The 18,110-nt window shown below is 46.1% G+C and overlaps 1 protein-coding gene across 3 annotated transcripts in view; it reads right to left on the bottom strand.

Moving 5' to 3' along the window:
* Positions 1-16,711, bottom strand: part of MCOLN2 (mucolipin TRP cation channel 2) — a 76,978-nt gene extending 60,267 nt beyond the window's left edge. Inside the window, exon 1 of one of the 3 annotated variants that reach the window (XM_068242446.1) lies at positions 16,670-16,711. In XM_068242446.1, coding sequence (XP_068098547.1) covers positions 16,670-16,710 — 41 coding nt within the window. In that variant the 5' untranslated portion in view covers position 16,711. Of the gene's footprint in view, positions 1-643; positions 1,078-6,181; positions 6,220-16,669 lie in introns of those variants that run through there. The other 2 variants (XM_068242450.1, XM_068242447.1) reach the window with 2 other exon arrangements.
* Between the last annotated feature and the right edge of the window lie 1,399 nt (positions 16,712-18,110).

The raw sequence follows: 18,110 nt of genomic DNA, 5'->3' as shown, positions 1-18,110 counted from the left end.
CAAATGGCAACACAGCCGCCCGCCCGTCCCTGCCTACTATCGCTGATCATCCAGCCACCCAGGGAGAGTGACTGTACCCCTGAGAGCTGTCTCTGACTGGCAGCTTGATACTTCTGGGTTCGGGTGGCTAGGGGGGGGGCAGCAGCTGGCCAGGGGGTGGCGTCTGCCCCATTTTGCCATATGTGCGGATGCCCATGCTAATAGGGCTACTTTTGGTGGGACGCATCCGGGCTCATGGGGCTGGAGTGAGTAACTAATCTTTTTAATACGCCGTCTCTGGTTTCCTTTAAAAAGAAATAAAATATGGCAGCCTCCATATTCTTCTCAATTCAGTTGTCCTTTTCGGGCCTTTCTTGCATGTGGTTTGATGCGATTTTCGAGGCGCATGCGTTTTTGCCAATTGCAAGAGCACCGTGATTAGCATAATAATCCTGTTCTTGGAGTAGAAATGTTTGAAGAGGAACTTTAACCAAGGACTGAACTTCATCCCAATCTTAGCGGATACTCCCTATCCCAGGAGAATGCGAGGCAGCCTCCATAGCCCTCTCACTTCATGTGTTCTTTAAAATGCACCAACAAAACATCATAAATAAAAAAGTGGAGGAAAAAAATAAAAATAAGAGCCACTGGCTGCTGCACTTACACCGTAATCAGTTCATCCATGGGAATGTGCGTAGAGGATCATCAGGAGGAGCAGAAGACGGGAATGCTGCTTATGTCACAGAACTGGCAGAAGCCGCACACAGAAGTCATGGAGAGGTCAGGTGCTGGCAGATGCCCTCCGCCGTGCCCAGACCTAAGACAGCCACTACCAGGAAGGAGGAGGACTGACAGCCCCGAGGAGCAAAGGGCTGGCACAGCAAGTTTACACATCCAGTGCAGAGATCACCTGAAGTCTAGATAAATACGCCGAGCCCGTTTCTCAACAAACACGGAAACGGCACATTCTGGATGTTTGCCTTCCGGGCAGTGAAGCTTTGCTGTGTGCGGCTGTTAATGATATACGAGGCTTGCGCTGAAAGAAATGCCAGCCGCCTGTCCCTCCAAAATTAATAAACCGAAAGCGATGTTTTTATACCACCAGAGTAACGCTTCCTGTACCTCTGACTCAGATTCTCTGTTACAAGCTAGTCTTGTTTTTGTTTTTCCACCAGGCTAAAGTTTTGGTTGGCCCCCTTTCTAAGTGCAACCGCCCTTCTGTATATAGCAGCTCCCCTCTCCTATGAGCAGCAGCCCCCCTCCTACTAAATGTGCTGCCCCCTCTCCCATGAGCAGCAGTCCCCCTCCAATTCCATGTACAGTCCCTTCTCCCATCTACAGCAGTGCCCCTCCCATTCCATGTGCTGCCCCCTCTCCCATGAGCAGCAGCCCCCTCCCATTCCATGTGCTGCACCCTCTCCCAACAGCAGCAGCCCCCCTTCCATTCCATGTGCAGCCCCTTCTCCCATCTACTACAGCACTGCACCCCTCCCCCATTCCATTTGCAACAGTACCCCCATTCCACCTGCAGCAGCCCCCTCCCATGTACAACAGGCTCTTTCAACAGGAGAGATTGCCTGCTGGCTCTAGATCAGGGTTTCTCAACATGTTATTGGTATGTACCCCTTTTAAAACCCTATACTCACAAAGTACCCCCTAGCATAGTAAACATTATCACAAGTACTCCTTGACAAATTTATATTTTATCGTAGTACATGATAATTGGTTCTAAACATTTTTCCAAGCTTTTACTATTACTTTGAAATAGCTAATATACTAATTTGGTGTTGTTTAAATAAGATGTATCATTTTCTAAAACATAAAATTTGTTATTCTTGGTTAAGTATATCAAGCCCGAGTACCCCCCTGAACCATCCGAAGTACCCCCTGTGGTACACGTACCACACGTTGAGAAACTAGGCTCTGGATAAGACATGTGGCAGCACACATGGTAGCCCAATAACCCGTGCTTATGACAGAAATAGATGTCTTGTACACCAGTGACTCCCAACCTTTTTGAAGTAGTGACATCACGCCAAATGCTCAGATCTCCCTGACACATCACATATGTGTAATAGAAAAAAATACTAATAATAACCACAAAATGGGTGGAAATACACTTAAAAATAATGCCCACAATCAGTGGGGCAGTTGTGTACGTACCGGCAGAGGATCAGCAGGGCTGCCAGGCAACTGGTATTGTTTAAAGGGAAATAAATATGGCAGCCTCCATATCCCTCTCACTTCAGGTCTCCTTAAGCTCTTTGGCTAGGATGATCTCATTTTTTGTAGCAAAAGCTTCATTTGACAAGGAAAAAAAAACCTTGGTATATTGATATCTGTGCCTACAGTTGGGACTAGTCCCCTTTAAGAAAGCAAGTCATAATGGTGTAAATCCAGTCCGGCATTTGTGGGCTTTGATACAAGCCTTGCTCTGGTGCTGCAGAGATTGCTGAATGAATAGGTGTGTGTGTGGCTGAGCTTTATAAATAGTCCAGGAAGAGGAGCTGAAAGGCAGCAGTGTGCCCTCCGTGTCCTGTCATGGCTCCGCTCCAGCCGCCACCCTCTAAGACCACCGCAAACACAGCACTGCCCTCTAAGACCACCGCAAACACAGAGCCACCCTCTAAGACCACCGCCGCCCCAGTGGTGAAGAAGACAGATTGTGTACGTTATAGAAATATAGATTTGTAATGCCTGATTCCTCACTGGTTGAAGGGAACCTTAAAGAGGAACTCCAGTGAAAATGTAATAAGAAAAGTGATTCATTTTTACAATAATTATGTATAAATTATTTAGTCAGTGTTTGCCCATTGTAAAATCTTTTAAATCCCTGATTTACATTCTGACATTTTTACTGTTGGCAGGTGATGTAGCTGCTGCATGATGATGTTTTGGCAGTTGGAAACAGCTATCTCCCACAACGCAGCAAGGTTCACAGACAGGAAACTGCCAAGAGTACATACTTTTCTTGTTTCTTGTGGGAGGGGTTTCACCACAATATCAGCCATACAGAGCCCCTTGATGGTCTGTTTGTGAAAAGGAATAGATTTCTCATGTAAAAGGGGGTATCAGCTACTGATTGGGATAAAGTTCAATTCTTGGTCGGAGTTTCTCTTTAACAGAGAGATATGGCTGCTGCCTTTTAAACAATACCAGTTGCCTGGCAGTCCTGATCTCTTTGGCTGCAGTAGTGGCTGAATCACACACTTGAAACAAGCATGCAGCTAATCCAGTCTGACCTCAGTCAGAGCACCTGATCTGCATGCTTGTTCAAGGGCTGTGGCTGAAAGCATTAGAAATACACAGGATCAACAGGAGAGTCAGGCAACTAGTATTTTAAAAAGGAAAAATCCATAGCCTCAGTTTAAGCTCCCTTTAAAGTGAACCTGAGATGAAAGCCATTTCAGTTACCATACTTACCTGGGGCCTCTTTAAGCCCCCTTGAGGCCGCTCAATCCCTCGCCGTCTCCCCGGGTGGCTCCCGTCTCCGCAATATTGCCCAAAAGCCTGGCAGAGACGCGCTTTGTCGCTCACACGCAGCCCGGCCGCACACGTTCCCCACGATGAAAGCGTTCTGCACCGTAATACTGTGCAAGCGCAGAGCGCTCCCAGCCGCCGGAGCATGCGTGGCTGGGCCGCACATGAGCGATGAAGTCCAACTCTGCCAGGCTTTCGGGCCATATTGCGTGGGGGGGGGGGGGGGGGGTGGAAGCCACCCGGGGAGACGGCGAGGGACTGAGCGGCCTCAAGGGGGCTTAAAGAAGCCCCAGGTAAGTATAGAACCTGAGATGGCTTTCATCTCAGGTACACTTAAAAAGGTGTGTACACACACACACACACACACACACACACACACACACACACACTATGGAAGCCAACGACGGGTCCGTCAGACCCTCCCGCTGGGCGGACTTTCAGCAGACAGTAGTGTGTGTGTATGCACAGTTGGCAAACTGATAAGGCTGTTCCTGAACGATCCGCTCAGTCCACCGACAGTGCGTACACACACACACACGCACTGTCTGCTGAAAGTCCGCCCTGCGGGTGGGTCTGACAGACCCGTCGTTTGCTTCTGTAGTGCGTGTGTACGCATCTTTAAGGTAGTAGAGTATAAAATAAAGAGAACCAGTCACAAATAGAAATTTGTAAAAAAAATAGAGCCACCCATCAAAAGCGGCTGGGGTTTCCGTTGCGTTTTTCATTCGCAATTATTGCATGCCGCGCATCGATCTAGCATATCAGCCCGAGATTTTCCAGTATGTCCGAGCGATACATGGGTATCGGCGATCGGGCATGCTTTGGTCGGCAACGATTTTCATCCGGTTTGATAATTATCAAATTGGAGGGTCGATTGGCCACCAAATCTACAGATGTATGGCCACCTTAACTCTTTTAGGCGCAATCTAAAAACTCACTTTTCAGTTAGGGAACATAAATAAAAAACAGAAACAAACACACCACCACCACCAACAGGTTTCTGTTCCTAAACTCCTCTTCCCACCCAAGAGCCCATTCTCACAATCTCACAGTCGTCACAAGGTTAACATCTAAGCCTAACAACAAGCTTTTGTCAACAAAACAAAACAAAACAAAACAAAAAAAAAATCTCCTTCAGAGGATTTTCCCAGCCAGTTCAGGGACAGTTATAAAAAAAAGGGAATGAACTAAAAACATAATCCAGAAAAATAACAGGAAACAAATTGGCTAACCTTAACCTCCTGGGAGATAATCCCGAGGATTTCTCAGGCCCTAGTGGGCCGATTTACATTTTTTTTTTGTTACACGCAGCTAGCACTTTGCTAGCTGCGTGTAAACGCCGATCACCGACGCTCCGCGCCGATTCGCGGCCCCCTGGCGATATTGTATCGCCCAGGAGGTTAAATGCTATCTCAAGCAATCAAGATTTGCCAGTCTTCCCAAAGGATTTAAGGCCCCCCTTAACCATCCAATTTCCAGAGCAATCCAACAACCAATCGATTGGAACTGATCGTTTGGCCCAACAGCAGAGCGTAAAAGAAAAAGCAATCTGATCAGACAAAGAATTGTTCTGATATTCAGATCGACTGAACGATTGTCACCTATAGGCTGAGCTAAGGGCGCTTTTGCAGCGTGTTGCCAATCGTCAGCATTCGCGATTTGTGTTCTGAGTGTTAACAAGTCCTTACACCATTACTACTGTGTTAGATATACATTTTTAATTTTTTTTAGCACCTCATCATTTGTACTTTTGTTATATTCGATTTTTCATTACACCATTTTTGGTAGGGGGTGGGGTTATCAGCTGTATTTTTAACAATACCAGTTGGCTGGAAGTCCTCCTGATCCTGTGTCTCTAAAGGTTTCCATGCATCAGGCGACTTGGCGGCCGATCGACCATCCGATTCAAGTATTACAATCGAATCGGATGAAAAATCGGTGCCACCAAGTGCATGCCCAATCCATGATACAACCAATTTTGGGCATACATTGGTCGGACAAGCTCCAAGATGTCGGGCGACCTGCTCGATTGGGCGCACAGTGGTAACAGCGAGCATTATCGGGATGAGCAGCGAACCCCCCGGCACTGTTCCCGTAATGTGTATGTATTTATGCATGTAATGTATACGTGCTGTAATGTGCATGCCTACATTACCTGTCCTGTGTCGTGGTGACTGTCCGTCTTCTGCCTCTCTTCCATTTGCTGCATACACACTGCCAGCGCATAGCACGCTGGCATGTGACATCACACAGACGCAGGGGCGCAGCTAAAAATCACTGGGCCACCCCGCAAAACTTTGGATGTACACTACATGTATGGCCACCTTAATACCTTAGCCATAGACCCTGAACAAGAATGCCGCAGATCAGGTATTCTGACTCAGGTGTTACTGCATTAGCCACATGCTTGTTCCAGGGTTTTGACTCCGCCATTACTTATGCCAGAAGATCAGCAGGGCTGCCAGGCAACTGGTATTGTTTACAAGGTAATAAATATGGCAGCCTCCATATCCCTCTCACCTCGGGTTACCTATTAGTAAAAGTAAGAATAGATTTTCCTAAAAACAGCTCATCTTCCAGCCATACACAGCGCTGTAGGCTGAACGTCTTGCCATATAGATTAGCTTCCTCTGCCCCTCCCCCAGCACGTGGCTGGTGTAGGAGATAGAGAACGACATGAACACGTGGCAACAGTTTACCTTTAAACAAAAAACTTCCCAACCTGTAAAAGGTGAGTTCTGGGAACCTCCGGCCGTCCTCCTGCTGTACCGCACTCCACAAACAAGGGGCTCTCTTACTGAAACTGCCTCCCCCCTTACCACAACCATGTGACACAGGATATCCCCTTTACTGATTACATGACTGTCAGCACACCAAGGGTTAAAGTTTAACAGCCGATCCTCCGGAATCTGACATGTCGCAATAAGACAATTCCACAAGGCCTAAACCGTCACTAAGTCAGAGGTGTGGTGTGTGTTTTCATTAGGGAAACACTGTTTTTCATACCCTCCTCTGCAACCTCCAGCTGTCTGCTCACCTCCAATTTCAGAACCCCGGCAGCTGAGTAACATTACAAGCATTGGTAAGAGGGGGTGCGGCATGCCAGCGTACAGAAATATTTTGCACTTGATGTTCAGCGCATGCACGCTGCTACATACTACACATGCGTATTTTTCCTTTTTTGCCAGGTTTGCAGCGGGGGTAGCGCTAGGTGTTGTTGGGGGTGTGATAAAGGAAAGGCATCGGCAGGGGGGAGGTTAGGGTTAGGCATCAGCGGGGGGGGGGGGGGGGGGGATTTTCGGCAGTGGAGTGGTAAGTCATCAGTAGAGGGAGGGTCAGGGCTGCCTTCAGAAATTTGTAGGCCCCGTACCAGGCAAACTTACTGCCCCCCCCCCCCCCCACAAAAAGATACTAGTCTTAGTAGTAGTAATTATATGGTAGGACATTTAAAGCAGGGCTTTTCAACCTGTGGTACGCGTACCACCAGTGGTACTTTGCTGTTGGCCAGGTGGTACACACCAGGTTTGTCTGCCACTTATCATCCCACCTTGCCTCCACAAAGTTCAGCTCCCCTTGTTTGCTCCTCGCTGTGTTGCCCTGTGGCATACTTCAGGCCTCAGATCAGTGGTGAAGAGACAGCCAGGCAATCGGTGCATAGTGACAGTCGGGTTACTGCTGATCTGAGGTCTGAACTATTCTGCAGGGCAGCACAGCGAGGACCTCGGGGGCTAAAGAGGCTTCCACCTTCCTCCACAGTAGAGGGGATCCAGCGAAAGGATGCCCACAGATCTCCTTGTCAGCACACTCGCATACGTCGTCGCAGCTCTCCGCTTTGATTTTGGTGGAAACAGCCGAGCCTGATCGGGTCCACTCTACTGCGCAGGCCCACGGGTGGTACTTCTAAATTTTCAGGTGATAAAAGTGGTACAATTAGTGGAAAGATTGAAAAGCCCTGATTTAAAGGACACCCGAGGCAAAAATCAACTAATGAAAAACAATTGTATCTATCCTCATTCTCCTAAAAATGACTTATTAACCACTTCAGCCTACAGTGTTGTTCACCTTAATGCATCCGAGCAACTTTCACCTCTCATTCATTCGCCAATAACTTTATCACTACTTCTCACAATGAATTAATCTATATAATTTTTTCTGCCACTAATTAGGCTTTCTTTGGGTGGTACATTTTGCTAAGAATTATTTTATTCTAAATCCATTTTAACAGGAAGAAAGAGAAATGGAAAAAAAAAGTCATAATTTCTCAGTTTTTGGCCATTATAGTTTGAAATTAATATATGCTACCATAGTTAAAACGTATTTTGTTTGACCATTTGCCCCCGTTATTACACCGTTTAGAGGAGAACTGTAGTGAGGTATAGGGAGGCTGCCATATTTATTTCCTTTTCAGCAATACCAGTTGCCCGGCAGCCCTGCTGAGCTAATCTTATCAGATCTGTCAGAAACACCTGATCTGCTGCACCTGATCTGATTTGTTCAGGGTCTATGGCTAAAAGTATTAGAGGCAGAGGATCTGCAGGCTAGCCAGGCAACTGGTATTGTTCAAAAGGAAATCAGTATGGCAGCCTCCATATACCTCTTACTACAGTTCTCCTTTAAATTATGTCCCTATCACAATTTTTAGCGCCGATATTTTATTTGGTAATAAAGGTGCATTTTTTCAATCTGCGTCCATCACCATTTACAAGCTTATAATTTTAAAAATTATATTAATATATTCTCTTGACATGCATATTCAAAAAGTTCAGACCCTTCGGTAACTATTTATGTTTTGTTTTTCTTATTTGTAATTTTTTTTTTTTTTAAATAAAGATTTTCCCTAAAAAGTACTTAAACAATGATGCTGGCCAGCTTCCCTGCTTTCCTATCAGTAAGGGGCACACTGTAGTCACTTCCTGTCAGAACTGAGTCAGCCACTTACATACCCGATATTTAACTCTTTCAGGCAGAGAAAAAAGAAAAAGAAAAAAAAAAAAAAAAAGGAACACAGCAGTTATTAGTGTGCTAGGCACTGTCTATCTCATGTCACATGTCACCACGGGTATCCTTTAACTAGGACTATGGTATGCAGGGCTGTGGAGTCGGTCCAAAAATCCACCGACTCCGACTCCTCAGTTTAGGATTCCACCGACTCCGACTCCTCTAATTTGCATATTACAATTTTGTTGATTAAAAGTATGTAACATGAAATTCGTCTCTTAACTGCCAACGCTTAGGAATTTTACAAGACAACTGAAGTGAGAAGGATATGTAGACTACTATATTTATTCCCTAATAAACTAGGACTAAAACTAGTCCTTGGTAAGAGTACTTGTAAAAGGTACAAACCGGAACAAAGAACATCTATCAGGCCCTAGGCAATGTAAGTCTGGGTACATGTAAGAATGATGTGCAGGTACTCTGCAAGGGAATGAGGAGATTGTAAACAGACAACACCTCTGTGTAAAATGTGCACAGCATTCTCAGTGGATTCCCTGCAGCTCTGTGGGGAGTGCATATGTAGAGTATAGTAATACTGTGTAACAAAGTAAACCTGAGACAGATGAAATTAAAGTTTTATACATACCTGGGGCTTCCTCCAGCCGCCTTCAGGCTAATCAGTCCCTCGTTGTCCTCCTCCACCACCTGGATCTTCTGCTATGAGTCCAGGTACTTGAGCCAGTCGGGCGTAGTGCGCATGCACACACTCCGCCGCCAGGAGCATACTACACCTGTGCAGCACTATTGCGCAGGTGCAGAATGTTCCTGGCTGTGGGAGCGGCATGCAGCCGGAAAGCGCTGACTGGCTGAATCACCAGGACTCATAGCAGAAGATCCGGGTGGTGGAGGACAGCGAGGGACTGATTAGCCTGAAGGGGGCTGGAGGAAGCCCCAGGTATGTATAAAAAAAAAAAAAAAAAACACCTTTACTTTTCATCCGTCTCAGTTACCATTTAATTTGTAGTCACCAAACCAAATTTTAACATCAAATTATTTGATTTCATCAGCAAAGGGAGTGCGTACATTTGCATAAATTAGCAGCAATGCAGAATTATTTCCATCTCGTTGACCATCTCTATTAGTGACACAGCTACACATCAGGCTTTATTCTAAGGCCTGGAACCCACTGCAAACCGCAAACGCTAAACGCAACCGCTAGCAATTTGTAACAGCGGTTTGCAAGCGGATTCATGCGCGTTTGCGGTCGCGTTTTGCAACATTGTATTTTTTTGCCCAGCGGGTGCGTAGCGTTTTGCGGTTTGCGGTTTTATCCTGATTGGTCGTGTGAATAATTTTTCATTTTATTACATTGCGCTGCACCGCAAAACGCTAGCAGAACCGCTCAGTTTAGGTTTTGCTGAGCGTTTCCACTAGCGTTTCAATACTTTACATTGAAGCGCTAGCGCTCCCAAAATGCTGCAGGTCCTGCGTTTGCGTTTCTGAGAAACGCAAACGCTCCTGTGGAAGTTGCCCCATCCATTAACATTAGCACAGCGTTTTGGCAAACTGCTAGCGTATCGCAGTGCTGCCAAAACGCTGCTAAAAGCGCTCCTGTGGGTTCCAGCCCTTACAGCATAGATGTTATTTAGTATATATAAGAGATTCCTGTGTACACATCATATATGCAGTCACAATCAGATATGTATATCTGACCTTAAAAATACGGGGACTGCTTTATTGAAGCAGCACAAGTAACTAATTTTGATTGGATTATTTCATATATACAGCTATTACTGTATATATACACATTATTTTTAATGACTTATCTGAGAAATAGAACATTTTATCATATTTTCTAATTACAGTTACAAATTCATTAGGAGTCGGAGCATTTTTTCCCGACTCCGACTCCAGGCACCCAAAATTGCCCGACTCCACAGCCCTGATGGTATGGATTAGAGTGTGAGCGCCTCTGAGGACACTTCTTCGCGACCGCGCTCCCACCCGTGTATAATACCATATGGAAGCACTGCACAGGTGCAAGTACGGCCCGCGCTTGCGCAGTAGCATGGAGATGCTCATTTGTGAAGAATGGAAAAAAGCCAGGTAGGAGTGGCTTTGTGGTACTAGGAGGGCACAGGCCGTACTCGGACAGGAGCATGACCACATGAACATATATTCAACAAGCTGTTATGTAATATGTTCAGAGGGTCCCAAGATACGGACCAGTGGGGTCAGGGAGCACGTGAGAAGCCTAAACTATCCAAAAGCTTCTCTCTACTGAGGTAAGTAACCTTGCACAGGGCACAGGGAAAACATGGAGAAATGCACCCTGTATGTATTTAGAGAGAGTTAAGCCTGTCTAATCCCCCCACATATGTGACTAATCACAAGTGTAATTTGATCTCAATTGTGTCAGCTGGCTGCCTCGGCAGAGCAGCTAATTTTTAAACACATAATGTTAACCCTATGTCTGCTTCCATGAAAGCAGGAAGTAGGCACACTGCAGATTTATATCAGCTGTAACAATGAAATGTTTTTCTTTAAAGGTTATTATGCTGTTGCTTATCTTTTAGAGCAGAGAAGAAGTTCTGAGTTCAGGTCTGCTTTAATGGACTGCAATGGACAAAGGACTATGCTATGGATTAGATTGTGAGCTCCTCTGAGGAGTCAGTAACATGACTATGTACTCTGTAAAGCGCTGCATAAAAAGGTCAGCATTCTCTAAATTATTATTTAGTATTTATATAGCGCTGACAGAGTATATAGCAGGGCTGTGGAGTCGGTCCAAAAATCCACCGACTCCGTCTCCTCGGGTTTAGGATTCCACCGACTCCGACTCCTCTAATTTGCATATTACAATCTTGTTGATTGAAAGTACGGTATGTAACATGAAATTCGTCTCTTAACTGCCAACGCTTAGGAATTTTACAAGACAACTGAAGTGAGAAGGATATGTAGACTACTATATTTATTCCCTTTAGGACTAAAACTAGTCCTTGGTAAGAGTACTTGTAAAAAGGTACAGACCGGAACAAAGAACATCTATTAGGCCCTAGGCATTGTAACTGTGGGTACATGTAAGAGTGATGTACTCTGCAAGGGAATGATAGGATTCTTCCTCTATTACACATTCTTCATGCACAATCTGAACCAGGTTTATGGGTGATAGACAACACCTCTGTGTTCAATGTGCACAACATTCTTAGTGGATTCCCTGCAGCTCTGTGGGGAGTGCATATGTAGAGTATAGTACTACTGTGCAACAAAGTAAACCTGAGACAAATGAAATTAAAGTTTTATACATACCTGGGGCTTCCTCCAGCCCCCTTCAGGCTAATCAGTCCCTCGCTGTCCTCGTCCACCACCTGGATCTTCTGCTATGAGTCCAGGTACTTGAGCCAGTCTGGTGTAGTGCGCATGCACACACTCCGCCGCCGGGAGCGTACTACACCTGCGCAGCACTATTGTGCAGGTGCAGAATGCTCCTGGCTGTGGAAGCGAAGCGGCACATAGCCAGACTGCTCTGACTGGCTGAATTACCTGGACTCATAGCAGAAGATCCAGGTGGTGGAGAAGGACAGCGGGTGACTGATTGGCCTGAAGGGGGCAGGAGGAAGCCCAAGGTATGTATAAAGCTTTTCTTTTAATTCGCCTCAGGTACCCTTTAATTCATAGTCACCAAACCAAATTTTAACATATCAATTTATTTGATTTCATCAGCAAAGGGAGTGCATACATTTGCATAAATCAGAATCAGCGCAGAATTATTTCCATCTCATTGACCATCTCTATTAGTGACACGGCTACACATCAGGCTTTATACTTACAGCATAGATGTTATTTAGTATATATAAGACATTCCTGTGTACACATCATATATACAGTCACAATCAGATATGTATATCTGACTTTAAAAATACGGGGACTGCTTTATTGAAGCAGCACAAGTAACTCATTTTGATTGGTTTATTTCATTTTTGTGGACTGAACACAGCTATTACTGTATATATACACATTATTTTTAATGACTATTATCTGAGAAATAGAACATTTTATCATATTTTCTATTTTAATTACAGTTACAAATTCATTAGGAGTCGGAGCATTTTTTCCCTGACTCCAGGCACCCAAAATTGCTCCGACTCCGACTCCACAGCCCTGGTATATAGTCATGTCACTGACTCCTCAGAGGAGCTCACAATCTAATCCCTACCATAATTTTAGGTCTATGTATGTATCATAGTTTAGGACCAATTTAGGGAGAAGCCCATTAACTTATCTGTATGTTTTTGGGATGCGGGAGGGAACCGGAGTGCCTGGAGGAAACCCATGCAGATACGGGAACGCCATGCAGATAGGGCCCTGGCTAGGATTCAAACCGAGGAGCCAGCGCTGCAAGGCAAGTGAGCTAACCACAACAACAATACTGCATTGAACTGCTGCTTGTCTGGTCAGATTGCATTGTATTCCCTGCATCTATTTGCTATGCCAGCTAATGCTATGAACTCCATGCACTTTGCAGCTTGTGCTGACTCCCCCACCCCTTATCTGTCTCACTCAGCCTGGTCCCCAACCCCTGTGGCTTAACTGACATCTGCCTGTCTACATTCACCCTGCAAGGAAGCCATCAGCCAGGATATCCTATCTGGTTTAAGCCTTGTACGAATGCCTGACTTAAAGAGGAACTCCGGTGTAAAGTAATAAAGTGCTTCATTTTTGCAATAATTATTTATGAATGATTTAGTCATTGTAAAATCTTTCCCCTCCCTGATTTACAATCTGACATTAGCCACATGGTGACATTTTTACTGCTGGCAGGTGATGTCAGTGGAAGGACATGCTGCTTGTTTTTTTTGGCAGTTGGACCCAGCTGTAAACAGCCATTTCCCACAATGCAATGAGGTTAACAGAAAGGAAACTGTCATGGTCCTGTGATCACACTGTGGGAGGAGTTTAACCACATTAGCAACCCCCCCCCCCCCCCCCCCCCCCCCCCCCCCAATGATCCGTTTGAGAAAAGGAAACCATTTCTCATGGGAAAGGGGGTATCAGCTACTGATTGGGAATTTGGGATGAAGTTCAATTCTTGGTTACAGTTTCTCTTTAGAGGTGTGTTTACAGAGGCCCCAACCAGCGACGGGCAACTTCTTTGAAGACGCTGATCCCCCGCCCCCTGCATGACATCACACACACACCGCTCCGTTGTCCCTCCCCCCCCCCCTTTTCCATAGCAACAAACTAGTCAGTTGACCGGTAACCCCCAACCCGCGAGCATCTACTCAACCCCAGCGACACTGATCTCATTCTTTGTGCCACTTCCCCACCCGCTGGGTGACATCATGCATGCGCCACTCGTCATCCCTCCGCATAGCAACACAGCGTCATCAGCCACGGAGCTGACACGCATGTGTGCAGCCCGCCACTCGTCATCCCTCCGCATAGCAACACAGCGTCATCAGCCACGGAGCTGACACGCATGTGTGCAGCCTGGCCCATCGAGGTCACCCACAGGCCAGGTGTGGAGGCACCTTTACAGCGACTGATGTGAGCCTTTGATGATGTATTGTTTATCACTGACCCCTGAGCTGGGAAACTAGACTGTTTACACTGGTTTAATGATTGCGCTCACCTCAATGGTCTCTGCATAACAATTAACTGATATCTAGAGGTATAAAGCCTTGTATACGCATGACTATAGTCAGCCAGTAATGACCGCCTCAGCCCATAGTCAGGCATGTGTACAGAGGCCCTGACAGCCGCCCCACAAGCAATCTGCCCGCCGGATCAACTTAGGTCAAGCATCAGCCAACTCCTGTGTGCACGCCTTCCCTGTGTGACGTCACTTATCTATAATACATTTTGTGTGTGTGGGGGGGGGGGGGGGGGCAGTAAAAAAGCCTCAGGGGGCCACATTCGACCTGCGGGCATTCGTTTGAGGACCACTGGTATATATAGTGTGCAAACCTCAGATTTGCATAGACTGAGCTGTCTGACATTCTCACTTCATGCATTGTGTGGCGATATCGCATTGCTGCACGCATTCATTGCAAAATGTGGTGCAGACCCTCACCGCGGTGAATGGGATCAGAAGCATTATTCGCGGCAACACAGACCGAGTTCCGAACGCACAGCCATCTCTGTCTTTATCTTTGTTGGCTAACGTAAACGAGGCCTATAAGTCATTTTGTGAGTAAATTACTTTATCATTACGTAAATGTAGCATACAGACGCTCCCATACTTACAAACATTTCAGAGATACAAACTAAGTGCTCTTCATGCACAAAAAGACATACTTTTATCTCATATTTTTGTTAAAGGTTACCGTATTTTATAAAGCTTGGTGTAATTGCCTTCTTGAAACAGAAGGAAATTTGCAATAATTCAGTTATAAATGAACATTTGTGGTTACCCACAATGCACACCTACTCAATATGCAAATGATCCCTTTTATTTAGTAGGTGTGCATTGTGGGTAACCACAAATGTTCATTTATAACTGAATTATTGCAAATTTCCTTCTGTTTTAAGGCAATTACACCAAGCTTTGCTTTTTTTTAGTAGGAGGGCTTTTTGGTTCCTTTTATCCCCCTATACATTCCTAGTAGTTTGGGTCACCCTGAGCTTCTTGGTTACTCTGTATTTTATAAACTTTTATAATTAGTTATCACTTTAAAAGCACATTTGAAACAACCAAAAAACATCGTTTATACTAGATGTCGAAAAGCAGAGTTGTCCGAAAGTAAATCATTGACCTCACCACATTTAAAGGCCTGTACATGGTCCTGACTTAAAGCGGAACTGTAGATAGGTTGCAAACACACTGTTTCACTTACCTGGAGCTTCTGCAAGCCCCCAGTAGCCGTCCTCTCCCGCGCTGGTCCTCCACGAGCCTCCGTTCTCCTGCCGCTGCTCTGATCCTCGACTTGTAAGTCAAGGCCAGCGCAGCCCTGCCACGTGTATCTTTTCTTCACGTTCCCATCTGCAATATCGCTATTGCAGAGGGGAAAGGCAAAGAAAGGATACCCATGGCCAGAGCCACACAGGTGCAGTGGCCCGGCGGTGAAACCGAAAGTAGCTGGCGTCGGGAGAACGGAGGCCTCGTGGAGGACCGGTACGGGACTTGCAGAAGCCCCACGTAAGTGAAAGTGTGTTTGCAACCTATCTACAGTTCCGCTTTAAAGTGAATCTAATTCAAACTTAAAAAAAAAAAAAAAAAAAAAAAAGGGGAGGACGTTTCACTTACCTGGGGCTTCTACCAGCCCCCTGATACCATGCTGTCCTGGAACGATCCTCCGGTCACCCACAGCGGCTGGGTTTCATTTTCGCTGACCCAGCCAAGTGGATGGCCACTGCGCATGGGCGCGTACTTGATCAACCTCTCACCACTGGGAGCGTCCTGTGCATGCGCAGTGTAAGAAAATCTTGTACTGCACATGTGCAGGATGCTTCTAGTGATTTATTTATTGTATTTATAAAGCACCAACATATTACGCAGCGCTGGACATTAGTTTAGGTTACAGGCAATATTTAGGGGGTGACCTACAGCAATATGACAATACAGGAATGCAAGAAAACCAGATCAGGCAGCACAGTATGAGTACAAGGTAATGCTTAGTCAGTCACTGGATGGGATTAGGCAAGTTGAGTTCACTCTGCATAGCATGGGTGATGGGATTGTGATCGAGGACTCATGCAGCCACTGCCGCACAAGTGCACACTGAGCCACTATGGGGGACCAGAGGATCGTTCCAGGACAGCGCAGGCACACGGCCGCTGCAGGGGGCTGGCAGAAGCCCCAGGAAAGTGAAACTTTTTTTTAATTTAGTTCGGTTTAGGTTAAGTCGGCTGAGGGGGCCTATAATGACAAGCTCAGCCAATAATCAGGTGTGTGTACAGCAGCACACGTGCGCTCCCACTAGCGGATCTACTCACCCCCAGCAATGCCGATCCCCCCACCGATCCAATTGCTTCCGCCGCTGACCCATCCAACACGTGACATTCCGCATGCACCGCTTGCCGTCCCTCCGTGCATCCCCCCGCCCAATAGCATCACAACACATCTTTAGCTACACAGCTGACACATGTATGCAGCCTGGCACAGCGATGTTGCCCAAGGGGAACAGGTCTTAGTACCCCTCAGGTGACATCCATCAAAGGTGTGTTTGCACCTTAACACACTTCAATTACAAGCAATCACCCGTAAGGGAACCTGTTTGTAAGTAGTGGTCAGCCAGTATTTGTAAAAGGAATAAAATCCATGTGCACTCACCTGGGAGGAAGAGGGCTGAATCTCTTCATTGAGATGTCCATGTGGTCTCTGGGAGGAGAGACAGGTCCTCAGTACAGAGGGGAGGCTGCAGCCAGCCTTTAGGAACAGGGGTACAGCTCACAGCAGCATAGAGACCATTCTGACCACCGCATTCAGCAACAGGACTCTGGAGTAACTAACTTCTCAGGCAGGCATCCTCTGAGGCTCTGGGAGGTCCCAGGATTAATTACACAGGGGGAGGTTCTGACACCACCAAGTTCCTGTCAGGCTCTTAAGGGGAAATGTAACTTATGTGACAACATTGTTAATAATAAGGATAGGTGATGTAGATGATGGTCAAGGTCTTTTTGTTTGTTTGTTTGTTTTGCAAGTTAATGCCATTAAAAGTTACCTTTTTAATTCAGCCTGCAACCAGCTTCAAATTTCAAAACTGCCAGTGAACTCAAATTGCTCTCCTTTGCAACCATGACAACGTTACACTTTGGGCTCTATTCATAAAAAAGTTGTGGCGAAAAAACTCCTGGAGGGAAAATACCGCAGCGGTATTTTACACTTCTGGGTGGTCATTCAAAAAAATCTTGCCAGCTGCGATGCAAGAGCGGGGATCTCCCGCTGAAAGCTGTCGGTAAGCTGTCGGAAGGCATGCGGAAACACTTCAGCCGGCAGAGTCCCTCCGTGCACTGCTCTCTCTGGGAGGTCTGTCCCATTCACTTGTATGTAATCCGCAAAATCAGAGGAAGGGCCCTTTTCCACCTGCAGTCGCTAGCGTTCACGCTGAACGCTAGCGATTGCTGAATCGCAAAACCGGCGATTCCCCGACGTTTGCGGCCGCGATTTTGCTATGCTATGCACTGCATAGCAAAATCGCGGCAAATATCGCTCCGCCGCGCGTTCGCGTTCGGGTAAAAAACGAATCGCGGTAGTGGAAATGACCTACCGCGATTCCTATGTTAAAAAGCAAACCCTAGCGATTGTAAAATCGCTAGCGGTTTGCGACTTTGCGATTCAGCCAGCGCAAACGCGCTGGTGGAAAAGGGCCCGAAGCGGTATTTCCCGTCCACATACCGCTTCCTCTAAACTTTATGAATGGCCATTTTGTTACTTTTTTCTAGATAAATCTAGAAAAACACTGGAGAAGGCGGAAATTTCTCGCTCTGCTGGGGGATTGTAGATTTTCATGCGGGAACAGCTTTTATGATTGCCCACTTTGCTAAATGGACGGGAAAATCCGCTGTTTTGAGCGGAAAACTTGCGGTAAGGTTTTATGAATAGAGCCCTTTGTGCTGTGTTTGGAGTACAATTGCCATGTTGCCAAGAACAAATGCACTGCAGTTTTATGTTTCCAAAATGTAGCACAAGTTGTTGTTGTTCTGTGCAATTTCGTGCTTTTTTGCGTTTCTCTGATTGAAAACAGGGAAATTGTAAAGAAATCACCTGGCAC

This window comes from Hyperolius riggenbachi, chromosome 6 (genome assembly GCF_040937935.1).
Source record: "Hyperolius riggenbachi isolate aHypRig1 chromosome 6, aHypRig1.pri, whole genome shotgun sequence".
Classification (NCBI taxonomy): domain Eukaryota; kingdom Metazoa; phylum Chordata; class Amphibia; order Anura; family Hyperoliidae; genus Hyperolius; species Hyperolius riggenbachi.
This window is presented reverse-complemented; position numbering and strand designations above follow the sequence as displayed.